The following is a 27,516-nucleotide window of genomic DNA, read 5'->3' as shown; positions in this document are numbered from 1 at the left end:
CATTGCCTCTTTCCTGGCATATGCGCAATACTTCTATTTTCATTGACTTCTGTCTTTGAATTAAACTCAGTTTTGGGTAGAAGAGTTTGAAGAAGAAGAGTTTGGATTTGATATCCCGCTTTTTACTACCCGAAGGAGTCTCAAAGCGGCTAACATTCTCCTTTCCCTTCCTCCCCCACAACAAACACTCTGTGAGGTGAGTGGGGCTGAGAGACTTCAAAGAAGTGTGACTAGCCCAAGGTCACCCAGCAGCTGCATGTGGAGGAGTGGAGACGCGAACCCGGTTCCCCAGATTACGAGTCTACCGCTCTTCACCACTACAATGTTATGGGGCCTCTTAAATCTTCCATAACTTAGGCTCTGAGCATGTCTTAATTGGGTCCTGGCTGAAACTTTCCTGGTGTGCAAATGTGATGCCATTTTGACTATCTGAGCAACAGTATTCATGCCTGAATACTGGGAAAACTGGGAATACAGGGAATTAAACGGTGGAGGGATGTTGTGAATGGGTCACTTTTCCCGGCAGCTTCTGACATTCTGACATTCTCCTCCGTGACACTTTAGGATCCTCCCCTGCAAAGAGAGCTGGTGGTGGTCTATATTTGTCGCTTTTGCTCATCGCTGCTGACATACTGCTCAGAAAGAAGCGGCTGTCTCGTGTTACAGCAAAAAGTCCGCAGCCGCCTGTCAAGAAACCTGGCAGAGAACTGCCTTCGTATGAAAATCAAGGTTTGTCAGGAGAGACAAATGTGAAGTTTGCTGCTATCTGGGCACCAGGAGAAATTGTGGAATCTTTACACAGAAGGCAAGTTTCAGAACAGCAAGATTCTCCTTTTTTATTATGGTAGATTGAACTGGGTCAGCTGTTCAATATAGGAACAATTGTTTAAAAATGGGTGCCTGATTCTTGGTTCTTATTTTCCATTTTCCTCCCTGTGCCCTTTCCCTTGGGCGTCTTTTCTTTTATTTAAGGCTGTAAACCTGCACAGAGGGACTTGTCTTGCTTTGATTCTCTGTAAGCCGCTCCACGACCCTTTTTGCACCAGCTCAAGAAATGCTGCTCAATAAACTTAGACAGATGTGAGCAATTGGACTGCGGCATGAAAAGATAACGAGAGCATATTTCTGCATGCAGTAGTTTTGAAAGTGCATCCATGCTTTGTAAACTGAAATTACATGTTTGTAAACATGTTTGTAAAGTTGTGACGATGGCTACAATGCAGGCGAAAACCAAATGGCAGGTGCCAATTCGCCGAGTGGAAAAATTCCTACCCGGCCCCAACAACAAGGTGGCCGACATTTGTCCATAGCAAGGTCATGTCAAACCAAAGCTTAAAAAGAGGGTGGATGGGTAAGGAGATCTGGCATGGAGGAGAGGGGGAAGCCCCCAGCCACACCATGGTTTAAATTACTTGCAGCCATGCCCCCTGCTGGCATAGATTGGCCGGGCAGAGGTGCCATGGCAGGGGTTGGCGTGGAGGGGGCGTCAATCTCCCGCCTCCTAGCGGGGTCACTATGAGGGCCCCGATGCCCAGCTGCAACGCCGCCCACCCTGGAAGATGAGCGGGCCTTACAAAGGCAACGTGTTTTGTTGTTGCTCTGCCTACATTTTCTTCCGGCCCTGCCCACCACTGGTCATTAGGCCCCGGAAAAATTGCACAGAATGTCATGTGGCCCCCAGGCTAAGAACAACAACAACAGAACCCCTGATTTAAATCTTTAAGATGCCCCAGGACTTTGTTTTTTTTTTTGCTACACAAAAGTAACCCCTCCTGCTTATTAAAAGTGCCTATATTTTGTTCTTCCTTTGTGTCATTGTGGCTACGCAGCTCTCCCTCTGCCTGTTCTGAACATCTTGTGGCATTTTGTTCCTCAGCTGCTCATAACCCAAAAAACTCTCTCTGCAGGATAGATTGGCATCCCGCCTTCCTGTTGCTGCAATGGACACGCGATCCAAAGAGAACGAGGCGGAAGCCCCCAGATTCTACCACTTGGAACTTTATGACTCAGCTGAAGATCTGGAGCTCTTTTCGGAAGAGCCCTTCCGGAGGCGAGATCTGGGTTTGTGCGAAACCAGCAAGACTCAAGGCGCAGAGAAGCAAAGGTTGCCTTCCGTGGACAACGCAGGAGCGAGCGACAAAATGGAAGATACATACTGCATTACGTGCTGCGTCCCAATCAGAGCCCTTGATCAGCAGAGTGGCGGCGACCACAATGAGCACGAGGTCATTCCTCTTAGCAGCGTGGTGGAAATTGCAAAGGTGAGGGCGATGGAAAACCAGTCAATCCAGTCTGGAAGGAGGGGGTTCCTCTTTCCACGATAATCCAGTATGCTAAACGCTGTCATTTCTTGAATAGGATGAGTTTCGGAAAAACGTATGCAAGCTGGAAGATCAGATCACACACCTGGAGAGCTTTTCTAGCCACTTGGAGGAAATTTTTATCACCATCGAGGTGAGACATATTCATGCATTGGAAACCTCAAGAGTGGGACCTCAATCCTTGATTGTGGGGCTACCTTTGGGTTTTCCAAATGCTGCGGTTGGACGGTTGTTGGAGACAGACTATTGCCAGCACATAATTGTAGTGCTCAAAGGTTGGCATTGACTGCTCACCTGCTACAAGACCAGGTTCAAGGTTCTTGTATTAAGTTAGCAATTTGGGCCCAGGATACCTCAGGGATGACCTGATCCCTTATTCCCTGCCCAGTCACAGAGGTCTTCAGGGGAGTCCCCCATGGTGCGTATCCACTAGAAACCACGTGTTGAGGATTGTGGGTCCAATTTTATGGGTCTCCCTACCAGTTGAGATCAGACAAGCCCCATCCATACTGAACTCCTCCTTTATACTGCCAGACCGTGTTAAAATGCCTTCTTCTTTGGGGCTGGAATCTGCTCTTCTTCTCCTTCATCTTCAGGCAGGTAACGTTTGGGGGTGTCCTTGTAAATACCCTTGAAGTTTTGCACCTCTGTTGGTTACTGAATTAAGACAGATCCATAAATGAATTGTTGCTGCGTAGTAGATAACAACAATTGACTCCTATGAAGAAACTGCCACTGATGCCAAGACTTTTTGTTCATTCAGATTTCTCTCTTTTTAGTGTGGGGTGTCTGGCGGGAAATTTGTGCAGCTGGAAAATCTGCTTCTTTTTAAAAAAACCTATTATGGCTGAACCGGTATTATAAAATCAGGGCAGGTTTGTTGTGTAGGTCCTTTTGTGGATCTTTTGGGCGGCAATTGCTCATCAAAACCGTTCCAACCCTGAAATGCTCTCTTTCCAGGAGAATTTTGCTAGGCAGGAACAGAACTTGGAGAGGTGCTACAATGATCTCATGCTGACCCTCGAGCAAAGGTATGAGGAAAACATGCAGGCTTTGGGGGAAGAAAAGAAGGAGAAGTTGGAAGGACTGTATGAGCAGCTGGTCAGCTGTGGAGGCAACCTGGACACATGTAAAGACCTGATGGAAACCATTGAGGATCTCAGCCAAGGTGAAAATAAAGTGAATGCGATCAAGGTAAGGAGATGTATGCGATGGAAATAACCCGTGATGAAATACTTATTTAGTCTTTAACCTTAAATCTGTTTTGTTTTGTTTTAAGGGTCAGTTGATAAATGCAAATGAGACAGTCTGTAAGCAAATTAAAATTAAATGAGATTTATTATTTTTATCCCACTTCCCTTAAAGCAGCCTTTCCCAACCTTGGGTCCCCAGATGTTTTTGGCCTACAATTCCCATCATCCCTGACCACTGGTCCTGCTAACTAGGGATGATGGGAGTTGTAGGCCAAAAACATCTGTGGACCCAAGGTTGAGAAAGGCCGCCTTAAAGAGTCCTGGGGACTGTAGTTTGTTAAGAGTGCTGGGAATTGTAGCTCTGTGAGAGGTCACCTAACAATCAGTACCCTTAAAAAATTGCAGTTCCCAGAATTCTTTAGAGGGAACTGTGATCACAGGCGCCAGGTCTAGGGGGCCCTGGGTGCCAGGGCATCCACCAAAAATTGTGGGTGCTCAGCACCCACAACATGGGGCTCTGGCGACTTCTGGTTTCTACCAGAAGTCGTTCCGTAGCCCTGACGCAACCTCCCAGAGGACATTGGAGGCACTGCCAGGCCTCTGAACGTGACTTCTGGTAGAAACCGTCAGAGGTCTTGTGAGGACTCAGATGTGACCTTCAAGCCCCACGAGGTCTCAGAAGCAACGTCCGAGGCCCTGCTAGACCTCTGAATGCAACTTCTGGTGGAAACCAAGGTTCTGGCCTAATCTCCGAGACCCTGTGAGGCCTTGGAAGTAGCCCACATGACCGACGCAACGTGATGTCATGATGTCATGACATCATGTTACGTCACGGGTGCCATTGGGCACCCATAACCTGGGGCCCAAGTCAGCACCCTTGACTGTGTTGGTTTAAGTGGTATGTTGTTGTTCAGTCGTTCAGTCGTGTCCGACTCTTTGTGACTCCATGGACCAGAGCACACCAGGCACGCCTATCCTTCACTGCCTCTCGCAGTTTGGCCAAACTCATGTTAGTAGCTTCGAGAACACTGTCCAACCATCTCATCCTCTGTCGTCCCCTTCTCCTTGTGCCCTCCATCTTTCCCAACATCAGGGTCTTTTCCAGGGAGTCTTCCCTTCTCATGAGGTGGCCAAAGTACTAGAGCCTCAACTTCAGGATCTGTCCCTCTAGTGAGCACTCAGAGCCGATTTCCTTGAGAATGGATAGGTTTGATCTTCTTGCAGTCCATGGGACTCTCAAGAGTCTCCTCCAGCACCATAATTCAAAAGCATCAATTCTTCGGCGATCAGCCTTCTTTATGGTCCAGCTCTCACTTCCGTACATTACTACTGGGAAAACCATAGCTTTAACTATACAGACCTTTGTTGGCAAGGTGATGTCTCTGCTTTTTAAGATGCTGTCTAGGTTTGTCATTGCTTTTCTCCCAAGAAGTAGGGTGGAATGGGTGTGACCCTCGCTTCTGAGGGAGAGTTCGGAAGGAACAAAAGAACTGCCAAACCTCTGTCAACACAACGTGAAATATTATGTAGAGAAGGTCGCACATGGGTGAAGGGAAGCAACGGGTATGGGGGGAGGGGGAATATAGGGTAGTATTTGAAAAATGGTTAAAGATATATATGTGACTTAAGGGATCAAGAACAGGAGTTAAAAGAAGGAAACTAATATTAATGAATAGTAAAATAAGGAAATTTGAGAAGAATTTGGTACAAATGAAAACGTGTGAGCCATGTTCTTGCTCATATTTTGGTTTATTTGGTGTATTCTGGTTGTAAAGTCTTCTGTGGTAAAGATTGTATATAAAATGAAATAAAACAAATTAAACTGGAAAGAACTGCCATAGCAGTGTGTTGCTAAACACCAGGCGATATTTCAAGGATAATACAAATGGCCTACCTGACACATTTTATTCAACAGTTACTAAAAAGCCTGCTGCTTTTTGGTTCTTGAGTGTGTGTGTTTTTTGTAGATGTACTTGTTAATTGCCCTGGGAACGCTGTAACATTTTACAGTATACATACAGATGCCAGGATCCTTTGGGGGAAGCCACGTGCTTTCAATATAGGGTATGTACTCGCAAGCCTCTGTCCCAAAGACGAGACCCACAAAGTGGCTTAAGAGAAACTGAAAGGGGAAAAAAGCAGCTCTTCTGTAACAAGGACAATCAGATCCATTGTGAGACTGAACATTGGCATTCTCTTAAATGCTGAATTAAAGGAGACACAAGCGTTGCTTCAGAAGCTGGTGAAGGCCAGGCTATTGCAGGGTAAAATGAATTTCTCCAACACTGAATATTTTGAGGGTGGGGAGAGCTAAGCCCAGGGCTCCCCCCCCTTTAAATATTTTTTTATTCCATTTCAACAAATAAAAAAAGGATTACAACATACTTATATTAACAGAGTTAATATACCTCATCACAATTTATAACACAAATAAAAGTTTAACTTTCCTAATCTTCCTCACATGTTTACATGGTTTCCTCAAATCCCTCTTTGTTGAATTTCATTATATTACATCTTTAGCGGTTTTCCAACTTCATCATTAAGCTTTAAAAATCCTCAAAATTAACCCCTTTTCCAGCTGGAATTCAATGGCACTCAGTTCTGGCACCTCTCAGGTGCCATTGCCATTATAAGAAAACAAGGGAGGCATTCATGGTGAGCTCCAGCACCTCTTTTTCTAGAAACACAGCACCTCTTTTTCTAGAAATACAGCACTGGCTAAGCTCCATTGAATTTGATGGGGTGCTTCTCAGTGAAGATAGGCACAATTTCCCCTCATAAATGGCAGCACAGTCTCTAGGAGCCACACTCCCCTGCTTCTTCTAATCGGATCAGAACGGCACAAAGTTCCACAAATTATACTGATGATAAACGTAGCACAACCGAAACACATTATCAAGTGGTTGTTGACACACACAAACACAAACGCACACAGTGAATTGATTTGATGAATGGGTTTAATATTGACTTGCTGAAAGGTGACAGAAATCTCCTGCATTTTGATTCATGAATCCAGCCAGCAGAACACATTTTGAGAAAAGGTCTCTTACAGGCAGGTGCTTCCGTTCAGAACATAGCAGGGATTTTCAATTCCTGTGAGTGATCACCCTAATTTTGCTCTGTTGTGTAGCCGGAGTGTGGAAGGGGTGGGGGAAGTGAGGGCTTTTTATAGAACAATTGCAGCAATCTTTGAGAAGGAGATAAAAGAAGAAATTGCATTTTACCTAAGAATCCTCCACAATGGCTTTCTTTGCTGTTTTTGGCAACAGCTTTATTCTCTTTTAATTTGAATTAGCAGTGAGGAAGGCTCTCTTCCAAATAATAATCCCCCCCCCAATAAAACTTTCCAAACTGTGCCAGGCCAGAGGAGAACCCCGAAGATTATATCTAAATTTAGTCCCCCACCTGCACTAAATCCATAACAGTTTAAATCACTTTAAACTGTTATGGATTCCCCTAAAGAATGCTGGGAACTGCTGTTTCTTAAGGGTGCCGAGAGGTGTTAGGAGACGACGATGACAACAACAACAACAACAACAACAACAACAACAACAACAACATTATTTGTACCCTGCCCATCCTGCTGAGTTTCCCCAGCCACTCTGGGCAGCTTCCAACAAAAGATTAAAAATACATTAAAACTGTATAGATATAAGTGATAAATATGAGAATATCATGTGGAGGGAAGTCATGGCCTTAAAAAGCCAAAATGTCATAAGATGAAAAGACAATGTGATGAATTTTATCAATGTATTTTTATAAAATCAATAAAAATGATATGGCAAAAAAATACATTAATACATCAGTCGTTAAAAACTTTCCTGAACAGGGCTGCCTTCAGATGTCTTCTAAACGTCAGATAGTTGTTTATTTCCTTGACATCTGGTGGGAGGGTGTTCCACAGGGCGGGTGCCACTACCGAGAAGGCCCCCTGCCTATTCCAGAGTTTCACGAGAAGAGGGACTTCTAGTTAAACCACTCTGAGATTCATAGTCCTGTGATGGGAATAGGGGTCTCCTTACAACTCTCAGCACCCTTTACAAATGACATTCCCAGCATTTCTTGCGGGGAGCCATGATTGTTTGAAATGGTATGATACTGCATGGGGGGTGTTGCCCACAGCAGTCCCTCAGGTTTCCAAATGTGTCCGTGGGCCCAAAAGGGTTGGCAGCTCCTGAACCACAGGACAACATTGGCCGTAAGGTGGTATATGAATGCAATTCTTGATGACTACGTACGATGACCCATAACTAAAGGAATAGGTATGGCACATGGCATCCACTAGGTGGCTTCCTCTGCCAACATTGGCACACTGGCAGAATTCTCAATGCGGTAGCAAACTGCGTATGACCTGCGTTACTTTGGATTGGATCGCTTTCATCAGTGGAATTGGCATTACTGCATTCCACATCTGTAACAACCCAGCTGTTTACTGTGGCAGCGCCTACACTTTGGAACTCCCTGCCGATTGATAACAAGCAGGCATCTTCACTGTACTCTTTTTGGCACCTGCTAAAAACATTACTGTTTAGACGCAGATGCTTAGAAAATATAGGTAATTTTAATCTGTTTTAGTGTTTTAACTTTTGTATGTTTCTAAGTATGGTTGAAACAATCTCTTGATTTTGTTGCTTTACTTTTTTTTTTGTTAATCACCTTGAGGGTGCTTTTGGTTTTTCTTAACAAGCAGTGTATAATTTCTTTATGAAATAAACAATAAATAAATCATTTTGCCAGCAGTTGCTGCCGTATGCTTTAATGGCTCAGGAAAACCTTAATAACAGTTGAACAGCTGCTCAGAACTTTGCCAAAGTACACGGAAGCATGCCTTCCTTGACAAGCCAAAATAAAGTACGGCAGTAGTTTTCACCAAGATTGGAAATAAATATATGATAAGTAGATTAGAAAGGAGAAATGTGTCACTTTTCAGCGCTTTTAAACTTGCTGAACCTGTAGTAATTTTATTATATCTGTTTGAAATTCGGCACATCATAGACCTCTTCAGGTAAATCATGTATGTCAAGTTCCAAGTTGATCAACAGGTGCTATTTTTATGAACAATAGATTTTGTGGTTAAATGGCAAAACCTTTGTTGTTGCTGTTGCATACCTTAACATTCCTGTGTCCCTTTAATTTATGTTTGCAATGTGTTCCTATCTTTAAACCACCTTCTTCTCTCTCTCTCTCTCTCTCTCTCTCTCTCTCTCTCTCTCTCTCTCTCTCTCTCTCTGCCTCGCTTGTCTACAGGCCGCAGTAGCTACAAGCCACAGGTAATATTAAGCCCTGAATTCGTAGTTTCTCACCCTCCTGCATACTTAAGATGAATATACTGAATATCTTTCTTATGTTTCAGAGTCTGTGTCCATCCCTCAGGTTTATTACAAATGGATCAGGGTGAAAGACATGGTCCCCCCCCCCCGAACTTTTATCCACGCAACAACTTGTGAGATAGGTTGGGTTGAGAGTAGTCGTCACTATCCCAAGGTCACAAAGTGAACTCTTAATGATTGTGTTTGCATGCCCTCCAACATTTCTCCAATGTAAATAGGCACATCCCATTCTGTAACAATAATTTTACTATTTATATCTGGGTTGCTCCAGCCACTCTGAGCATCTTGCAACATATATAGGTAAACATATATAGGTAAAGCATCTTGCAACATATATAGGTAAACATATATATAGTAAAGGGACCCCTGACCATTTGGTCCAGTCATTCCCAACTCTGGGGTTGTGGTGCTCATCTCGCTTTACTGGCCAAGGGAGCCGGCATACAGCTTCCAGGTCATGTGGCCAGCGTGACAAAGCCGCTTCTGGCAAACCAGAGTAGTGCATGGTAACGCCGTTTACCTTCCCGCCGGAGCGGTACCTATTTATCTACTTGCACTTTTGACGTGCTTTTGAACTGCTAGGTGGGCAGGAGCTGGGACCGAGCAATGGGAGCTCACCCCGTCGCAGGGATTCGAACCGCTGACCTTCTGATCAGCAAGCCCTAGGCTCTGTGGTTTAACCCACAGCGCCACCCGCGTCCCGCAACACATATAGAAACATAATAAAACATTATAAAAAACAACAACTTCCCTATACAGGGTTGCCTTCAGACGGCTCGGGGGTTGGATAACTCCATACCCTCCAACATTTCTCCGATGAAAATAGGGACATCCTAAGGAAAAGTTGGGCATTCTGGGATCAAATCAGAAATCAGGATGACTTCTCTAAATCAGGGATGTTTCTGGAAAATAGGGACACTTGGAGGGTCTGTGTTTGATTTGTGGCTCCAATATTGTCCAATTACAGCCTTCCCTAACCTGCTGGGGTCCTGCAGATGTTTTGAACTAAAATTCCCATAATCCCTGGCCATTGGCCATGCTGGGGCTAGCAGGAGGTGTAGGCCAAAATATCCGGAGGGCACCAAGTTTGGGGAGGACATATTGTATTGCTCTTTCTTTTGTAATTTGTTTTGGGTTTTCATCTGACAGAAGAATGGGGCAGAAGCATTCAATAGCAGCTAAGAAACTCAACTTTCCAAGTGTCAGTCCTTATGTAGCTTAGGTTGCCACCATTCATAGGCATATCACCAGGCCCGAATAGCAGAAGTATAAAAATTAATTAGGATTTTTTTTTTTTTACTAAAGGTGGCCAGGGTGTGTGTGTGCCTCCCAGTAGTCCTATGGGGACTGAGCATGCTCAGTGGACACAGAATGCTAAGTGATTGCTGGGTGGAGAAGAGAAAACCATGTGAGATGGGAGAAAGGAATGGAGTATTCTGAACAGGGCGCCGAGGTAAGACACGCTTACCGGTGCTCCTCGGACTTCTTTTAATCTTCTTTTATATTTTATCTTAACTGACTCAGTCAGTTTTTGAAGCATTTTATAATTGCTGCAGCTGCATGCTATAGCAACTCTCTGAGAGATTTGGCCCTGCTCCAGACTGCTCCTTGTTTCTCTCTTATCAGCGGGCCGGCCTCGGCTGCTAAAAGAGATGAGAACGCCATTGCCTTAATTGGAGAGAGGAGAGAGGGCTTAAGAGGAAGACGCTGTGTGGTGTTTAAATCCTGGATAAGACATCGTTTGTGCCCAGGCTGCTGTCATAGAGGGCTGTGAGAGGCCAGTGGAGCCAGGACAATTGGCACCCTACCCCCTCGACATCTTGAGGCTGTCACATCTCAGTACTTCCCTTGTGAGAAGCTTCAGCAAACTGGGTGCGAGGTGTTCACGAAAGACTGCTGTTGTAAGTGGATTTTATCGTAGTGGAGAGGAAAACCTCCCTATTAGTACCCATCCAAGGAGCTTGCACCCGCGGTGCCATCTTTTGGTGGTTTTAAATATCTTATTTGTGTGTTAAGTGTTTTGTTATTTTAAGAATTTTAAGAATCGTATAATCCCTGGCCTGAGGAAAGTATGGGTCAGAACAAACGCTTGAGAGACTCTGATGAGCCCCTATCATCCCCCAAACCAAAACTATCAAGGTTGGAGCCACACCGGAATAGAGGAGGGAGTGACCATGCTGAGCATTGCTTTGCGGTGGAAACCCAAAATCGCTTCCTACCTCTAATTGACTTAGAATCCACTCCTACTCTGATGACTCAAAATTTTTCAAAAGTAAAGCCTGTAAAGGAGAATACGAAAGAAAAACTCTCATCGCAGGAAGATGGTTTAACATCTGATATGGGGGAGTTCCCCAGTTGTGAGCAGTTACAATTAGTAATTAAGACCCTTCACTGTATTTTTAAAAGGCTGGATGAGGTATCTTCACAATTATCCAATATCCTGCTGAAAGTCGAAAAACTTGAATCGACAACACAGTCTTCAGTTTGTGAGGTCAAAAATTTATTGCCTCACCCCAATTCAGATAAATTAAAGGAGACTAAAATTAAATATATCTTAAATTCCCAATTGAATAATCAGATATTAACTCTGCAACCCAAGAAAAGTTGCCTTTCTGTCAGGTCGGAAATAGGAAGATGGTCAACGCTAGAAGGGGCTAAAGACTGTTTAAGCAAACTTTTAAAAATTAAGAAACACCAGATTGACCTTTATGCTGTGATGCCCCTGTTCCGACAGACCAACTTCTTGAAGGTGATACTTGCGTTCCACTCTGAAAAGATACCATCTATCATTGCTAGGCGGAAAACGCTTTTGACCATGGCCGACATCGTAGCAACGAGGGTTTTTGCAGATAGCAAGATCAAACCCCTTCTAAAGAGGTGCCCTGATGGTGAGGTCAATAGGACAAGAGACTCTGCTTTACTTCAAAATACAGTCAGGCCCCACTGCGATGACTCTGCAACGTGCCATTCTCGACCCAACTCGATATCCTCTCAAACAGCCATATATGAGGATGAAAATCTGCAGGCTGCCCTTGATGAAAGGGAACTTATTGATTCGTTCAGAGCCCTTCCACCGAAAGAACAGTCGGTGATGATGCAAAGATTTGACACGCTTAAATCTCAGCTCTTGCAAGTCCAACACAGAGGGGAAGATACTAACGATGTTTTAAATAACCCCACTTGGACGCAACGGACAGAAGTGGTTGACCTTCTTCAGCTCAGCCCCTCTCTGAAAACAAAAACCATCCTGCAAGACTCAAATCTTCAAGTGGTTTCTGCCCCTTGCACTTTATCACGAGAAGACCAGGCTCTGCCATCCTCACGTAACCTCGACATTCATTCATCGACCAACACACCTAAGGACGAAATTCTGATTTCCCTGCTTGACTCAAATCCCTCTTTAACACACTCATCTATGCCAGATCTTGAATCTTCTCCAGTTTCGACCAGATATAGAAGTAGTCCACAAGTGATGCCCCCGAGAGAGTATTCCGCAATTCCCACCCCCGTGATGTCCCCTCAATTACCTTCTTCAAAGGAAAATGCGAATGTTACACATCGGGACCCGCCGTCGGAAATGATTGAAGACCCAATGGGACGCATCAATAAAATCATCCTAATGTCTGATGATAAATCTGCCAGAGGGTTTCCTCCGATGGACTCAATGTCTCCCTCCCCGGGTATCTCTACGTCAAGTTGTACAAAGAATTTCGAAATGAAGAGCCTTCCTGTTCAGGGATCTACTTTTAGTAGATCAACCATGGTGTTCCAACAGTCGAACCAAATTGTTAAAAATTTAAATTTGGAGGGCTCCTCACAGTCACCATCTTCCCAAAGTAAAATAACTGATTTTTTTGTTACATCTTCCGTCCCTTCCAGAGAGTCCGCCCCTCCTCCGTTTTGACTGTTAAATGAACAACACAGAAGTCCCCAGCTAGCAGTCCTAAGTTGGAACATTGCTGGCTGGAAAAGGAAAAGATTAGATCCCGAATTTCTGTCCTATATAAAGTCTTTTCAGATAATCCTTTTGCAAGAAACATGGGAAGAAGATAAAATAGATATAAATGGCTTTGAACTGATATCTCTTCCAGCTTGTCCCTCCCAGAAAGGTGGCCGGTCCAGAGGTGGTCTTGCAATCGCCACATCGCTTAAAATGAATGCTAAACTCTCGCTAGTTCAGACTTTTCCTCCTTTTGCTTTTACAGGTCTGATTTCGAGCGAAAAATTCTCGCTATTAGTCACCAATGTTTATCTTCCTCCAGGTGGTCATATATCAGACCTCCATTACAGATGGGATTCTTTGGAAGATCATTTATTGGCATGCTATGTTATGCACCCTAATATTCCATCGATAATGGGAGGTGACTTTAATGCACGTACAGCCACCAACTGGGATGGGATAATTAAGGCCAAGTGGTGGGTATCCCCCCCCTATCCAAAATCTGATTTAATCTCTTTTACATCAAGAAGATCAAAGGATAACAGAGTGAATGAGGCGGGAGTCCTTCTTTATCAATTGGCCATTCGTATGAATTTGAACATTTTGAATGGCAACTGCCCTCCGGATGTGCCAGGAGAATTCACTCATTTGGGCACAACATCAAATAGTGTCTTAGACTACATTCTAGTTTCAGAAGACCTATTTTCAAATTTCTTTTATTTCAAAATAGATAATGTACATTCCAGTGACCACCTACCTCTAGCGGCCAAGCTAACGCTTGACTGGCACCCGGTTAGCGGTTCACACCCAATCCACGTAGGATTAAATGCCGCAGCTCAAGTAAGAGGCATTAAATGGTCTATGAAACAGGCCCAAAAATATGCAGAATTCTTCCAGAGGAATATCTCCGAATCCCTTATTGTCTCAGTGGCGGAGTTGTCTGAACCAAATAGGACACTGGAGTGGTTCTCCCAGTTCTCTGCAGATTTAACTAGCTTCTTTACGATGCCGGCTCACCTGGTTAACCGAGATCAATCCAGGTTTGGTGCACCTTGGTTTGATTCCAAATGTAAGCAAGCTAGGCTCTCTCTCTGTTGTATCTACAACAGATATAAATCTTCTGGTGCTGAAACTCTTCCCCCAGAGTACTTGGAGGCCAAAATTGCTTACAAACAGGCACAGAAGTCAGCCAAGCATGAGTGGCAGCGAAGACGTTGGCAAGCGCTGATTGCCGCCTCTAAGCTTCGCAGCTCTCGTGGTTTTTGGAATTTAATCAACAAAAGATCGAGGAAATACCCATTGACGGTTATACCAGCCCCGACATGGGAACAATTTCTAAGAAAATATTTCTCCCAGACAGATAGCTCTAACATTCATTCTAATACTCTTTCAAGTCACTTGCCCATCTGGCCAGATACTGACCCGGAGGAAATAGTTGATTTAATTGCTAAACTGAAAACTGATAAAGCCCCAGGACCTGATCTGATCCCGGCGGAAGCTATTAAACAACATCCAGCATGGTGGGCCAAAATTCTTGCAAAAATCTTTGATGCAATCAATGCCACGGGCCAGATACCTAGATCATGGAAGGAGTCCATCATAATTCCTATATATAAAAAAGGACCACCAGAGGACCCAGGAAACTATCGTAATATTAGTTTATTATCGATCATCGGGAAAATCTATACACGCTTCCTGCTAACCAGACTAACCCAATGGGCCGAAGATTCCAATCTGATAGGCCATGAACAGGCCGGGTTTAGACCAAATCGCACTTCTATTGACCATGCAATAATTCTATATCATTTGGCGCGGAAGTATTCTTCCCCCACTCATGGTCTTCTATGTGCCGCTTTTATAGACCTGAAGGCAGCCTTTGACAGTATCTCTAGAGAGCTGTTATGGGAAAAACTGGCTCAGTGGGGCATAGATAAAAGGCTGTTGTGGCTTCTGACTAAATTACATGAAGGGACAGCCGCTAGGGTGAGATTAACACCTGAGGGCGATCTCACTAACTCTGTACCAATAAATAAGGGGGTACGACAAGGGTGCATTCTTGCCCCCTATCTCTTTAATCTCTATATCAGTGACATGAGAACTCCCCTAGCTGAGGCCCAAACCACCATTCATGCACCCAGGCTTGCAGACTATCGCTGCCCCTTATTACTGTACGCTGACGATGCTGTGATCCTTTCATATTCAAGGATCGGTTTGAGAAGGGCTCTTAAGATTTTTGTGTCATATTGCCAAACAAATTTACTTACTATTAACCATTCCAAATCTAAAGTCTTAATTTTTTCCAGGAGTCGAAAACTGTATAGGTGGGAACTCAAGGGGAAGTCAATTGAACAAGTCTACAAATTTCAATATCTAGGAATTTACTTTCAGTATAATATGGGATGGAAAGCGCATATCACATATCTACAAAATAAGGTTAAAGCCCTTATCTATGCTCTATTACGCTTCTTCTTTACTGAGGGGGCTATGCATGTTCCATCTGTCTTAAAAGTTTATAGTGCAAAAGTGGTTGCAACTATGACCTATGCGGTCCCTTTATGGGGCGCCTTTGTAAACTTCACGCCTCTGGTGACATTGCAAAATCTTTTTCTCAGACGCCTTTTGAAATTACCCTCCTGTGTAAGCAACTCTGCCATTCGCTTGGAACTTAAGATCCCCTCCTTAGAGATTCTGATGTGGAGACATGCCTTTAATTATTGGCTGTCCCTTTGGCATAAATTGCCAAATTACCATCTTATTCAGTGCCTGTGGAGAGATGAATTCACCAGCCCATGGGCAACAAAAATCCATTCCAAACTGTTGTCCTATGGAATCTCTCCTTCCGATATACTAAATTTAGATCTAATTACAGCTAAAAAGGTCATCAAACAAAGATTGGAGGAGGTTGATTTGCAACAAAATCTTACTACAGGTGGAGGTACATGTTCTCCGATAAATATGGGCATTACACCTATGTCCCAGATACCTCGATATCTGTCTACCTTATCGGTTGCGTCGCACAGATTTGCATTTGTTAGAGCCAGATTTAATGTGTTCCCCTCAAATGTTCTGAGCAATAGATTTTCTAACGGTAAAACCTCTGTTTTATGCGCATGTGATAACAAATCAATAGAATCCCTATACCATATCTTGTTTAATTGCCCACTATACAGTGTTCCCCGATCAAGGATTCTGAGTTCAATCATTCTGGAAATTGTTGCTAAACCACCTGAATTACATCTAGCTTATCTACTCCAGGACATAGACTCTTATAGAACATTACAAGTTGCCAGATTCCTGGTTTCAGTTCTTTCATATAAAAGACTTCATGGAATGCTGCATGACTATTAAAAATCTAGTAAACTCTATGCACCATCTTTATCTTCAAGGCCATAATATGGTACATCTAGAGATTGTAAGTAATGCGAAGGAGATTATGCGTTGAAATATTTTAGTTGATATTTTAGAATGTAAAATGCTGTTTTATTTATTGATTTGTTTTACTTTGTGGGCTTATAGCCGAATAAAGAATATCTATCTATCTATCTGAACAGGGGCAGTCCACGCTGCAACATTTTGTTGCAGATCCCACTTGTATACATAATAATGATGAGGATGATTTTGACATAATGGATATATATCTATATCTATCTAACACACACACGGGAAAATATGAGACATTAATATATAGCCAAGCTCTTAGAGTTGCTGTCTTACTCTCCATTTCTCTGGCACTTGCAGATTGGTCGACTTCTTGAAAAAGGACGTGGATGTAGATCTTTCAGTGCCGACAAATTTTGAAGCCCGGGTCATAGATTTCTCTGACATTCAGGAACTAATGGACTCCGTTAATTCAGTCCCAGGTATTTTCATTGTATTTATTCCTGGTTTCTATCTGACCCTCAGAATTCTCCCCCATCCATACTCCATACTGGTTTTCTTGTGCCCCATTGGTTTTTGCCTGGCTGAAAAGTGTCTTTGAACTCAATGTTTAGGAAAGTTTTTAATGTCTGATGTTTTATTGTGCTTTTAATTCTGTTTGGGAGCCGCCCAGAGTATCTGGGGAAACCCAGCCAGATGGGCGATGTATAAATAAATAAACTATTATTATTATTATTATTATTATTATTATTATTATTATTATTCTGAATGGAAGAAAGAAGAGCTGGGGTGCGTGGGTACATAGAAACTAATCTATAGTACAAAGCGACAATTTACATATGTTGCTCCACCTACTTTTGTCTCTAGCCGCACCCACCACTATCATGTGGCCCCCGGGAGATTGCCCAGAAAGAAGTGTGGCCCTTGGTGGTTCTCCCCACCATCAGTTTGGTGTAGACTAAATACTAAACCAGGCAGACAACTAGCATAAAATATAAGGCAGTTTCTTCTGTTAAGTGGCGTTGCTGATCTTTGGCATTCACCATGTGAATTGTGTTTAACAGATATATTTCTTTCCCTTCCGCCCTGTTTGTTCCAGCTCCTTTGCCTCCTTGTGCACCAGTAATGAACACCCAGGATCCCAATTCTGCTACTGGTACGTCCGTGAGAGTCTGCTGGAGCTTCTTTTCAGAGGATATTGTCGAAAGCTACCAGCTGTACTACAAACGAGTGAGCAACGAGACATCAAAAGAGGAGCAGGACGGTAAGGCTGCTTATAACACCATACCTGCCCTCAAAGAATTCTGGGAACTGTAGTTCCCCCCCCCCAGAGCTATAATTTCAAGCACCTCTCGGGGTGGTTGTCTGGTGTCCTGAAACAACAGTCCTGAAACCTTTTTAAAAACTGGCGAGCCAGTAGGAAATACAAAGCATTATATTTGTTTATATTTGAAAATTAAATCTGGCTGAGAGGCACCTGAAAAGGCACAGCAGATATTAAAAGGGTTCCTGCTTAGAGGCAGGTTTCAGAAAATGCCATTTTAAAATAACTTCCTAAATCTTCCGCTTTCTCACTGCAGCGTTTATGCTAAACGTGAAAGAAACATACTGCACAGTTACTAACCTGGCGCCGAATGCACAGTACGAGTTTTGGGTGAAAGCCCTCAACAGAGCCGGGGTCGGTTCAGCGAGTGAACGAGCTGTTTACATCACAGGTAAATGCATTCCAGATTTCGAATAGCTTTTGACATTCACCTTTTTCTGAGTTTTGAACGAAGCAAATTCTACAGAAGTGGGGTGTGAACCAGCCAAAATTTGTTGAACTCTGCAAGTTTTTGTTATTTATCTCAAATACTTACACCCCACCAGAGCTGCTTACAAACACAAAACAACACTATAAAAGCCTTTTCTAGTAGATAATTTGACAGGAAATCTCACCGTTAACCTTCAAGGATCTCAAGAAGATCCTTCTGTGCCAACAGGCCTATTCAGCTTAAATTTTCCTAAGATTAGCCAGTCATTTTAATGATAATTTTGTAACTGCATGTATAGTATTTTATTTTTGTTTGCTTATGTTTATGTATATTAATAATTATATTATTTATTGGTTTCTGTTTGTTTTTATTATGCATTTTCTGGGTTTTTAATATTGTGCTTTTATGTTCTGAGATCTACAGGTATAGGGCGGTATACAAATTTAATAAAGAAATAAAAATATTAAAGGAATAGACATTTTAAAAGATTATATTCCGCTTTTTAGTCATCTGGGTCTCAAAGCAGCTTACGATGATAAAATATATACAAAATGTAAAACATCAATTTAACTTCAAGTAATTTAAAATCTCAAAAATGGAAACCAAAACACGAAGAGAGGAAATTTTAAAGCATTAAATAAGAGTTCATGATGCAAAGACCACCTGAAATGATATTGTTTTAACCAGGAGCCTGAACTTTAGCAGGGATGGTGCCTGCCTGATTTCTAGTGGGAGGGAGTTCCAAATGCTTTATTATATTTGCATAAATTGCTGTATACTGCCTTGATATTTTACATGAGATGGTGGAATATAAATATTGTGATGAAATAAAGGAATAAATTAATGTAAATATTCAGCAGGGGAGGGGGGGCAAATAAATTAATGTAAATATTCAGCAGGGGAGGGGGGCAAGAAGAACTGATCATCTGAGTGGATGCTGAAAGCCCAACCATTGTGGAGGGGCTGATCTGGGTGTGGGTGTGTCTTTGATCTTTGTTTTCAAGTTAATCAATGAAAACCTTAATAATACTTTTTAAAGACAATCCCTCATAGTATATCTCATAACCAAATGGCTCAGGAAAAAAATATTTATCTGCTTTTTCTTTTTTTAAAGCTCCTTTGGCACCTGTCCTCAAAAGGAAGGAGATCCAGAGTTGTGAACATGCAGCTCTCGTGCGCTGGGAATCTGGGAACACAAATCCTGTTGACTCCTACACAGCTGAATTGTCCAAGCTGACAGATGGAGAGGACGGGAACATCATTACCGAGTGAGTTGCATAGTATTAGATGCCTGAAATGCCGTGGTTTAGCTCAGGCCATGTTTTTCAAAAAAACCCAAAGAGCCGAGGGGAAAGAGGGAGGCAGCTAAGGGGAAGGTTGGTGTTTTGAGCTAAGGGTTAGCAAACTTCATTCCTGATAAGGCCTGGGAGCCTGCATACAAGGCAACAAGCTTCTCAACAGCTGGTCTCCTGGGTCATAGTTGTTTCTCTTAAAAAGGCCATGTGCCTTTTTTCGTGGTATTTAGTTGATAATGCATACGTTACAGTAGGCACACAGTCTAAACCACTGAGCCTCTTGGGTTTGCCGATCGGAAGGTCGGCGGTTCGAATCCCCGTAACAGGGCGAGCTCCCGTTGCTCTGTCCCAGCTCCTGCCAACCTAGCAGTTCGAAAGCATGCCAGTGCAAGTAGATAAATAGGTACTGCTGTGGCGGGAAGGTAAACGGGGTTTCCATGCGCTCTGGTTTCCATCACAGTGTCCCGTTGCACCAGAAGTTGTTTAGTCCTGCTAGCCACGTGACTCGGAAAGCTGTCTGTGGACAAATGCCGGAACCCTTGGCCTGAAAGCGAGATGAGCACCGCAACCCCATAGTCGCCTTTGACTGGACTTAACTGTCCAAGGCTCTTTTGCCTTTACCATTCTTTTACAGTAGACACACCTGACCCACACTGAAACCATTGGGCCTTGGGGATTGCAAGGGGTCTCCTTCTTTGGATGTCTTTAAGCAGAGGCTTGACAGCCACCTGTCAGGAATGCTTTGATGGTGTTTCCTGCTTGGCAGGGGGTTGGACTGGATGGCCCTTGTGGTCTCTTCCAACTCTATGATTCTATGAAAGACCCTTTGCTATTTCTGCAGTAGGGATCCCGTCTCCGCCCGAGAGCCACCAATCTGCACGAAAAGGGAGCTTTTAGCCACTCAGACTTCTGTCTTCTCACTCTTGGTGCTGATTGGAGCTTCTGGTTCCTGGTTCACCTCAGATTGCTGCCTTTGTCCCGCTCCCAAGATTTTGATTTTGATCCCAACATTGGAACAGATTTGTGTGTGCAGGGGGTGGGGGTGACCCTTTCTGCCTCATTTCTCCACTCTTCCTCAAATCCCTTTTGTGCTCCCTTCACAACAGTGATCCATTAGGGTTCCTTCCATTTTTTCCCTCTCTCTCCAGGTCCATTGTTGGCATTCCGAATTGTGAAGCGCTGATTCAGCTGGAGCCAGGACACAACTACTTGCTCTCTGTGAAAGCCGTCAACATGGGAGGTTCCAGCGAGCGGAGCGAGCCTGTCTCCATCCTAAGCACAGGTAGTAATTACAGGTATTTCTTCACACCTGTATGGGCAGAATGGCTGCTTACCTAGCCCCGGGAAGGGGGGGTTGTTGTGGCCTAGCAAGGTAGGCCCCAATTCCAGGGGAGCAACGCTGGGCATGTGCGAATGGGGCCATCATACAGGAGTTGTTTGCACTTGCAAGGTTCAGCAATTCCTGCCGGCTACAATATTCCATCCTTTCACAGGCACTTCCTTTACTCTGAATGAGGATACGGCCCACCCCTTGCTGTCTGTGCTAGAAGATGGGTTGACAATTGCATGTTGCAAAACCGAGAGTCCCAAATGTGAATGGCCCTTCCGTGAAAACAGCTTTACAAGGTATAGAATCTGTAGGCCTGTTTCACAGGCTTATGAGCATACAATTTTGTTTCACCTTTTCTTCTTTGGCAGGGATCTGCACCTTTCAAAAATGCCTTCTCAAAGGGTTAATATAATAGTAAAGGATGGTTTTCAGACACACTTTTGGGGCAAGCCAGCCATGAAGTGTGCTCAAATTCTGCTGAAAAAAAACGGTTATGTCCCTGTGGAGATGGCAGTATTGAGTCAGTGTGAAATATACTCTGAGTCAAATGTGGATTTCATGCTCTTTATTCAGCTCATAGTAGCGAGGAATGGAAATTTCCCCAAAACGTCTGCTTTATATACATTATTTACACAATGGGCCCCACGTGATTGGCTAATTCCGGGATCCTCCTGTAGGCCAATCAGGTTGTGAATTGACTTCCACCTGGAGCTGGATTGGGTGGCTCCTGCGGACCAATCAGACTACTGCATTCTGTATCCTATTGTTCCAGGACCAATCAGACTGCTGCATTCTGAATCCTATTGTTCCAGGACCAATCAGACTGCTGCATTCTGTATCCTATTGTTCCAGGACCAATCAGACTGCTGCATTCTGAATCCTATTGTTCTAGGACCAATCAGACTGCTGCGTTTTGGTACATAACACAGTGGCTCATGTGCTTCTGGCTTGCACTCTTTATAAAGATTTGAGGACTGAGGTTTTCGCTCCTCTATTATTGTCCATGCCGGGTCGCTCAAACATTGCTATTGAGCCCTTTCTTCTAGCAGATCAAGATAATCAGGTGACAGCAAAAAAGGCCAAAAAAATTAGCGGGGGCAATTAGAATAAGATCTATTATTTGATTACTGATGTAAACCTCAAAAATGTATTTTGTATAGTTACCTTTTTACTTCTATCTTCAGTACATTTTATTCTATTTTATGGCTAGTGGCTGATGCAAATAAAGTTTCTTCTGATCTGTGCTCAAGTGCAGTAAAAAAAAATTCAATAGGCAATGTCTGCTTCCTCTCTCAGACATTGGGACTGGTGGGGTAGAAATCAGGGAGCGCGAAAAGTAGGTGGAGTCAGAGCAAGTGAGAGGTGGAGCCAATGCATTCTGGTTTTGCCTCCATCTGCCTCCTCCCTTCTGAGTTCAACAAGGGCAATGCCAAGACTAAATACAGTAGGAAAAAGCTGACAGTGAGTAAGGAAGCAAGCAGATGGGGGTCGGTGGACTGAAATGGGAGGGATAGTGCCCCATTTCCCCGAATAGACCAGCCTCCACTGCACCAGCTCATGTTTGTTGTTGCCTGTTAAACTTTCCGACAGGACAATTTACACTGCGGGGAAACTTGGGTTCCCTCTGCCATTTTGTCACATTTCACGATGCATGTCATTCATACTGTAAATGAATTTCCTCTCCCCTCTGGAATTCCTCTGGGGTTCCATAAAACATGGGGGAATAAATGTCATTTTAGCAGCGTTTGTGCATGCTGGCCTGATGTTACCTATGAGCCCCGATTCCTCCTCATCTCGGCTTCCAGAGCGTCGCTGGATTCCATCACAACTCTGTGCTCTTAATCGCACAGCTGTGAGGGTTTTAAAGTCAGCCTAATTACACGATGCGGTCCTTGTAGCAATCTCTCGCTTTTTTTGCACGTTACTAGATTCTACAGGAAGCAGGCAAGTGTCTTCCCTCCCACTTAATTCCAAAAGTTGCTGTGATTGCCATGGCAACGCTAGCTTATACACAAACTGATATGCAGATATTTCCCCCCCCCCCCAAGATTCCTCCTTACAACACACAGCTGATAACAATTCTGGGTGATGTTTACCAGATAGTAAATGAATCAGTTCCACTTAAAACGAGGAGAAAGAGGGGTCAGCCTAGACCTCTACCCTTGTTTGGCTGCTATCCCTATGGGAGAACCCCATTAAACACTGGGTGGTATTCAAGGTTATTCCTACTCAGAGTAGACCCAGTGAAGTTAATAAGCATGACTAACTTAGGTTCATTAATTTCAGAGGGTCTGTTCTGAGTAGGGCCAAGTTCACATTCATACCATAGGTTCAAAGCACTATGGTACCACAGAGTTATAATTTTCAGAGCGGCTGAACCGCCAATCGCTCTTCACAGGGAGCTGTGGAAATTGCAGCTCTGTGAGGGGAGTGCTGGGTCTCCTAACAACTCTCAGCACACTTAACAAACTACAGCTCCCATAATCCTTTGGGGGAAGCCATGACTGTTTTATGGGGTATGATTGATACTGCTTTAAATATATGCTGGGAATGTGGCCTTAAGCGGGACTCAGTTCTGGGTAAGCATGCATAGAATTGCACTGTAATATTTCTTGTTATGCTAAAAATGGTAATGTATTAATTTTTGTATATATAATTCTCACAATTTCTGTTTACGTTGCGCGGATAAATTATAATCTTTGTGATGAAATTGTTCGCACTGCTAATCCGTTGCCTTATTGATCGTCCTGTATTTGCCACAACTGTAAACTGCAACAGATGGAAGCCGCAATCCTATGCTTACATACTTGGGAGAGAGCCCCATTGAACGCAGCAGGACTAATCTTCCAACAAGAATGCACACAAATTGCACTTTTTGCCTTCACCACTAGGATATTGTAGTCCCGCGTCCTCAGACGCTTGCAAATAGGCTCCCCACCAAAAGCAACACATATATCATCCAACGCATGGGCGTACCCAAGGGGGGGGGGCAGGAGGGGGCACCTGCCCCCCCCGAAGCAAAAAATAATAATAATTAAATGGTTATCGGCAGCCTAAAAGGGAAAAAAAAGCTCTCCTAAAAAGCTCAACTACCGGTCTTTCGCCCCCTCCCAAAATCTAAATAACAATTAAGCTCTGCCGACCGGCAGCCGGCCACTGTGTGTGTGTTGCGCCGGCTGATCGTTGCAAAGGAGCTTTGGAACCAGTTCCCTTGCATGGTGAGTTGCGATAGCTGAGGATCCTAGGAAACTGAGTTTTTCAGCCATTTGGGGGCTTTCTGTTTGGGGGGGGAAAGTTTTTCTGTTTTTTGAAGCTGTTTTTGTTTGCTGTCTACATAATATGGTCAGTAATCTAAAAACGAACCGAACCCCCATTCTCATCCCCAAAAAAGGTCAACAACTTTGAGCTGAACCCCAAAAAACGGGGGTAGATCACTGCTGAAAGTAGATCACAGTCTCTTGACATTTAAAAAAAATTCTAGCAAATAATTGTAATAACTACCATAATAAAGCACTGCTATAATTATATATAATTTTCCTAAAATTTTGGTTTCATTCGCCTTTCCGTGCTGAAATGTCACAACCTGAATGACCATGGCTTGCCCCCCCCCCTAGTTTTGATCCTGGGTACGCCCCTGATTCAACGTAGCATTGTCCAGACATCTCCATTTTGCATTCTCTGTTCCAGAGTTAACAGTTAAAATGCAGCACGACCTCCAGCCAAGGATTCCTAATTCCTGGGTTTGTGAGCGTCATCGTTGTGATTACTACGGAACGGGCATGCCACCGGGCAAATGAGCGCTGAGGAACTTTAAGCCACTGATTTCCTAGCAAACAAAATTGGTCTATAAACACAGAAGAAGTCAGGGTCATGTTGAATCAGATCTGTGCTCGCTCATAAATCCAGTGGTCTTGTGATAAGGTTCAAGAGCCGTCAACAGGGCACATGGTGTTCTCCTGGTGCCAATAAAGACTCAGAGCTCCTCCGTTCACTTGGGGTGAGGTGGTGAGAGCGGTTGCCCTTTCCTCCCTCAAAAAGTACACAGAGTTGAAGGAGGAAGTTGGAACGGTGCCCGTCTTTCCCACTTCCTCTTTCAGCTCTATGTGTTTTTCCAAGGCTCAGGTTAACCCCCCTGCACGTGACTCTTACCCTTGGGGGGGGGAAGTGTGTGTGCATGCACTTTCTCTCTTTGTGTCTCTCGGGGAGGGAACCGATCCAGGGAGGGAGGAGGGGTGTGACCAGAAATATAGTGAGTATAGCCAAATATACTCACTAAAGGTTGGGAACCCCTGTCACAGATGTTGGCTACCTTCAGATATTCTCTATAGCAAGGGAATATACAGAAGATGGAAGCAGATAGGATATGCTGTGTCTACCAAGAAAGCCACCAGTTTTGTTAAAAAAAAAAAGTATTTCCTTTTGCCAGATCCATCGCTATCTTGGGAAACCCAATACCGTTCAAAGGCAAACATTACTGGGAGGTGGACGTCAATGAAAATATGGAATACCGCGTTGGTGTGGCTTTTGAAAATGTGTCTCGAGACAGCTATCTGGGCACAAGCCACGCCTCCTGGTGTATGAGGCACACAGTCAACTCTTCCAGGTACAAACACTTCCAGGTCATAGAGGTAAAAGGTAAAGGTAAAGGACACCTGGACCGTTAAGTCCAGTCAAAGGCGACTATGGGGTTGCGGCGCTCATCTCGCTTTTCAGGCTGAGGGAGCCGGCGTTTGTTCACAGACACCTTTCTGGGTCATGTGGCTAGCATGACTAAACCACTTCTGGTGCAACGGGGCACTGTGACAAGTGTCAGAGCACACGGAAATGCCATTTACCTTCCCGCCACAGTGTATCTATTTATCTACTTGCACTGGCGTGCTTTCGAACTGCTAGGTTGGCAGGAGCTGGGACAGAGCAACAGGAGCTCATCCTGACACGAGGATTCGAACCACCGACCTTCCGATCGGCAAGCCCAAGAGGCTCAGTGGTTTAGACCACAGCAATTGTAGTGTTGGAAGGGACCCCATGGATCATCTAGTCCAGCCCTTGGGGTTCAGACCCATGACCGTGGCACTTTCAGCACCGTGATCTTCTGGTGCAACTGCCCAGTCATAAACGATCTTGCTTTCAATACCATCTGCACCTGCAAAAGCTTAGAGCTGGATGCGCTGTTTCATTTTCAATATATGCATGTTACCATACCTTCCTGCTGAAACTCTTGTCACTTTTTATATCGCAAAAGTTCTGGTTAATTTTTTTCCTCCTGCACTTTTTTTTAAAACATAGAACATTTATAAAGCACTTGCTCAAACAAACAAACAAACCAACCAGGCAGAGGGCCTTCTCGGTAGTGGCACCTGCCCCATGGAACGCCCTCCCATCAGATGTCAAGGAAATAAACAACTATCCGACTTTTAAAAGACTTTTAGAAGACATCTGAAGGCAGCCCTCTTTAGGGAAATTTTTTAATGTTTAATGCTGTATTGTGTTTTTAATATTAGATTGGGAGCTGCCCAGAGTGGCTGGGGAAACCCAGCCAGATGGGCAGGGTATAAAGAATAAATTGTTGTTGTTGTTGTTGTGTTTGTTTGTTTATTTGTTTGTTTGCAGTAACAGTGCATGTGTGCCCCTCCAGGTGGCAAAAATTAAATAACAGCGGGGAAGCATAGCAGAACAGCTAATAGAACTGGAATGATGTCCAGCAAAAATATACCACTAATGCACTATTATTGCAACAATGACACTTTGCAGAACACAACCCCTCCCAAAAAAACAAAACTCGGTCTGCTCTAAGAGCTTCTAATTGCATGCATTTTCTCTCTCTCTTGCACAGACACACCTATGAGTTTCTGAACAATGGAATGACTCCAGACATTACGATTACTGTCCCTCCCCGGAGGATTGGACTTCTGCTTGATTACGACAAAGGGAGCCTGTCGTTTTTTAACACGGATATTAAGCAACGTCTGTACACCTTTCACAACCACTTTCAGGACTTTGTGTGTCCTTGTTTTGCTCTAGAGGAGCCCGGCACACTCCAGATTCTGAATGGCGTTGCGATGCCCACCTACGCGATTTCGTGATTCGGGGCAGCTGTTTGGCATGCATGCAATGCCTGACTCTTGCATAACTCTATTAAAAACTACAGCTTCTTAGTGTCACAACCAGACCCTCTCCTTTAAAACGCCATCTGCTTTATTCTTTTTTAAAAAACACACACACATTTATATCCTACTTTTCTTTGAAAGCAAAGCAGTTTACATAGAAAATTTTAAACAAAGCTGCCGCAACATCAGATTACACAGCTGCAAAACTCAAAATGACAGAAAGACAGAAAATAACAAATCTTATTATTAACTTTTACTTACATTATAAGCTTGTTATACTGTATCTTCGGGTCGTGATGAGCTCTCAGTGGTCCTTATTGCTGCGGCTTCCAGGGAACATCTGCAAAGAGCAATTACGATTCCATGTAAGCGTCATTTGGATAAAGCTTTCCTTCTTTCCTTCCTTCTTTCTTTCTTTCTTTCTTTCTTTCTGTCTTTCTTTCTTTCTTTCTGCTTAGCCATCTCTGCACCAGTTTTCTAAATAAGCAGTTTGGGAGGCAAGTCAAAGCTTGTGATATGGCTTGTGAATATCGGTAGTGCGAGGTGGGAGGCACTGAGCCAGCTGCAGTAAAAACTGAAGAAATAAAATAAAACCCAGATGCTGCTGTGTGTACTCTTTAAGGATACTCCTTCACAACTTCGGATCCAGTTGCATTCTGCAGGGGTGATAAAACTGTGGCTCGCCAGAGGCTGTTGGACGCCAACTCCCATAAACTCCAGGCAGCATAGCAAATGGTCAGAGATGATGGAGTCCTGGCAACATCTGGAGGGCCACAGGTTGCCCAGCCTAGCATTATAGAGCATGTTCTTTAAGCACCCCAAAGCACCTCTTGAGTATTTCTCCAAATACTCAATCCTTCCTTTATTT

General features: G+C 43.8%; 1 protein-coding gene across 1 annotated transcript; it reads left to right on the top strand.

Annotated features, from left to right (window-relative positions):
• The first annotated feature begins 579 nt into the window (after positions 1-579).
• Positions 580-26,701, top strand: FSD2 (fibronectin type III and SPRY domain containing 2). The gene is made up of 13 exons (XM_033167708.1): positions 580-805; positions 1,908-2,261; positions 2,359-2,454; positions 3,282-3,515; positions 8,762-8,784; positions 16,523-16,644; positions 17,262-17,426; positions 17,743-17,877; positions 19,031-19,184; positions 20,360-20,493; positions 20,705-20,837; positions 24,968-25,144; positions 26,375-26,701. Exons 2-13 carry the CDS (start codon positions 1,941-1,943, stop codon positions 26,622-26,624), a joined length of 1,944 nt encoding a protein of 647 aa, XP_033023599.1. The 5' UTR covers positions 580-805; positions 1,908-1,940; the 3' UTR covers positions 26,625-26,701.
• The last annotated feature ends 815 nt before the right edge of the window (positions 26,702-27,516 follow it).

The sequence above is a fragment of the Lacerta agilis genome, chromosome 13 (assembly GCF_009819535.1).
Source record: "Lacerta agilis isolate rLacAgi1 chromosome 13, rLacAgi1.pri, whole genome shotgun sequence".
In the NCBI taxonomy this organism is placed as follows: domain Eukaryota; kingdom Metazoa; phylum Chordata; class Lepidosauria; order Squamata; family Lacertidae; genus Lacerta; species Lacerta agilis.
Note: the sequence above shows the minus strand (reverse complement) of the source record. Positions and strands in the feature narration are given on the sequence as shown.

Coding starts and splice junctions, on each gene's coding strand:
- FSD2 (XM_033167708.1), top strand. CDS start 1,941: ATGGACACGCGATCCAAAGAGAACGAGGCGGAAGCCCCCAGATTCTAC. Junction 17,878..19,030: donor ACGAGCTGTTTACATCACAG/GTAAATGCATTC, acceptor CTTTTTTTAAAG/CTCCTTTGGCACCTGTCCTC. Junction 19,185..20,359: donor GACGGGAACATCATTACCGA/GTGAGTTGCATA, acceptor CTCTCTCTCCAG/GTCCATTGTTGGCATTCCGA.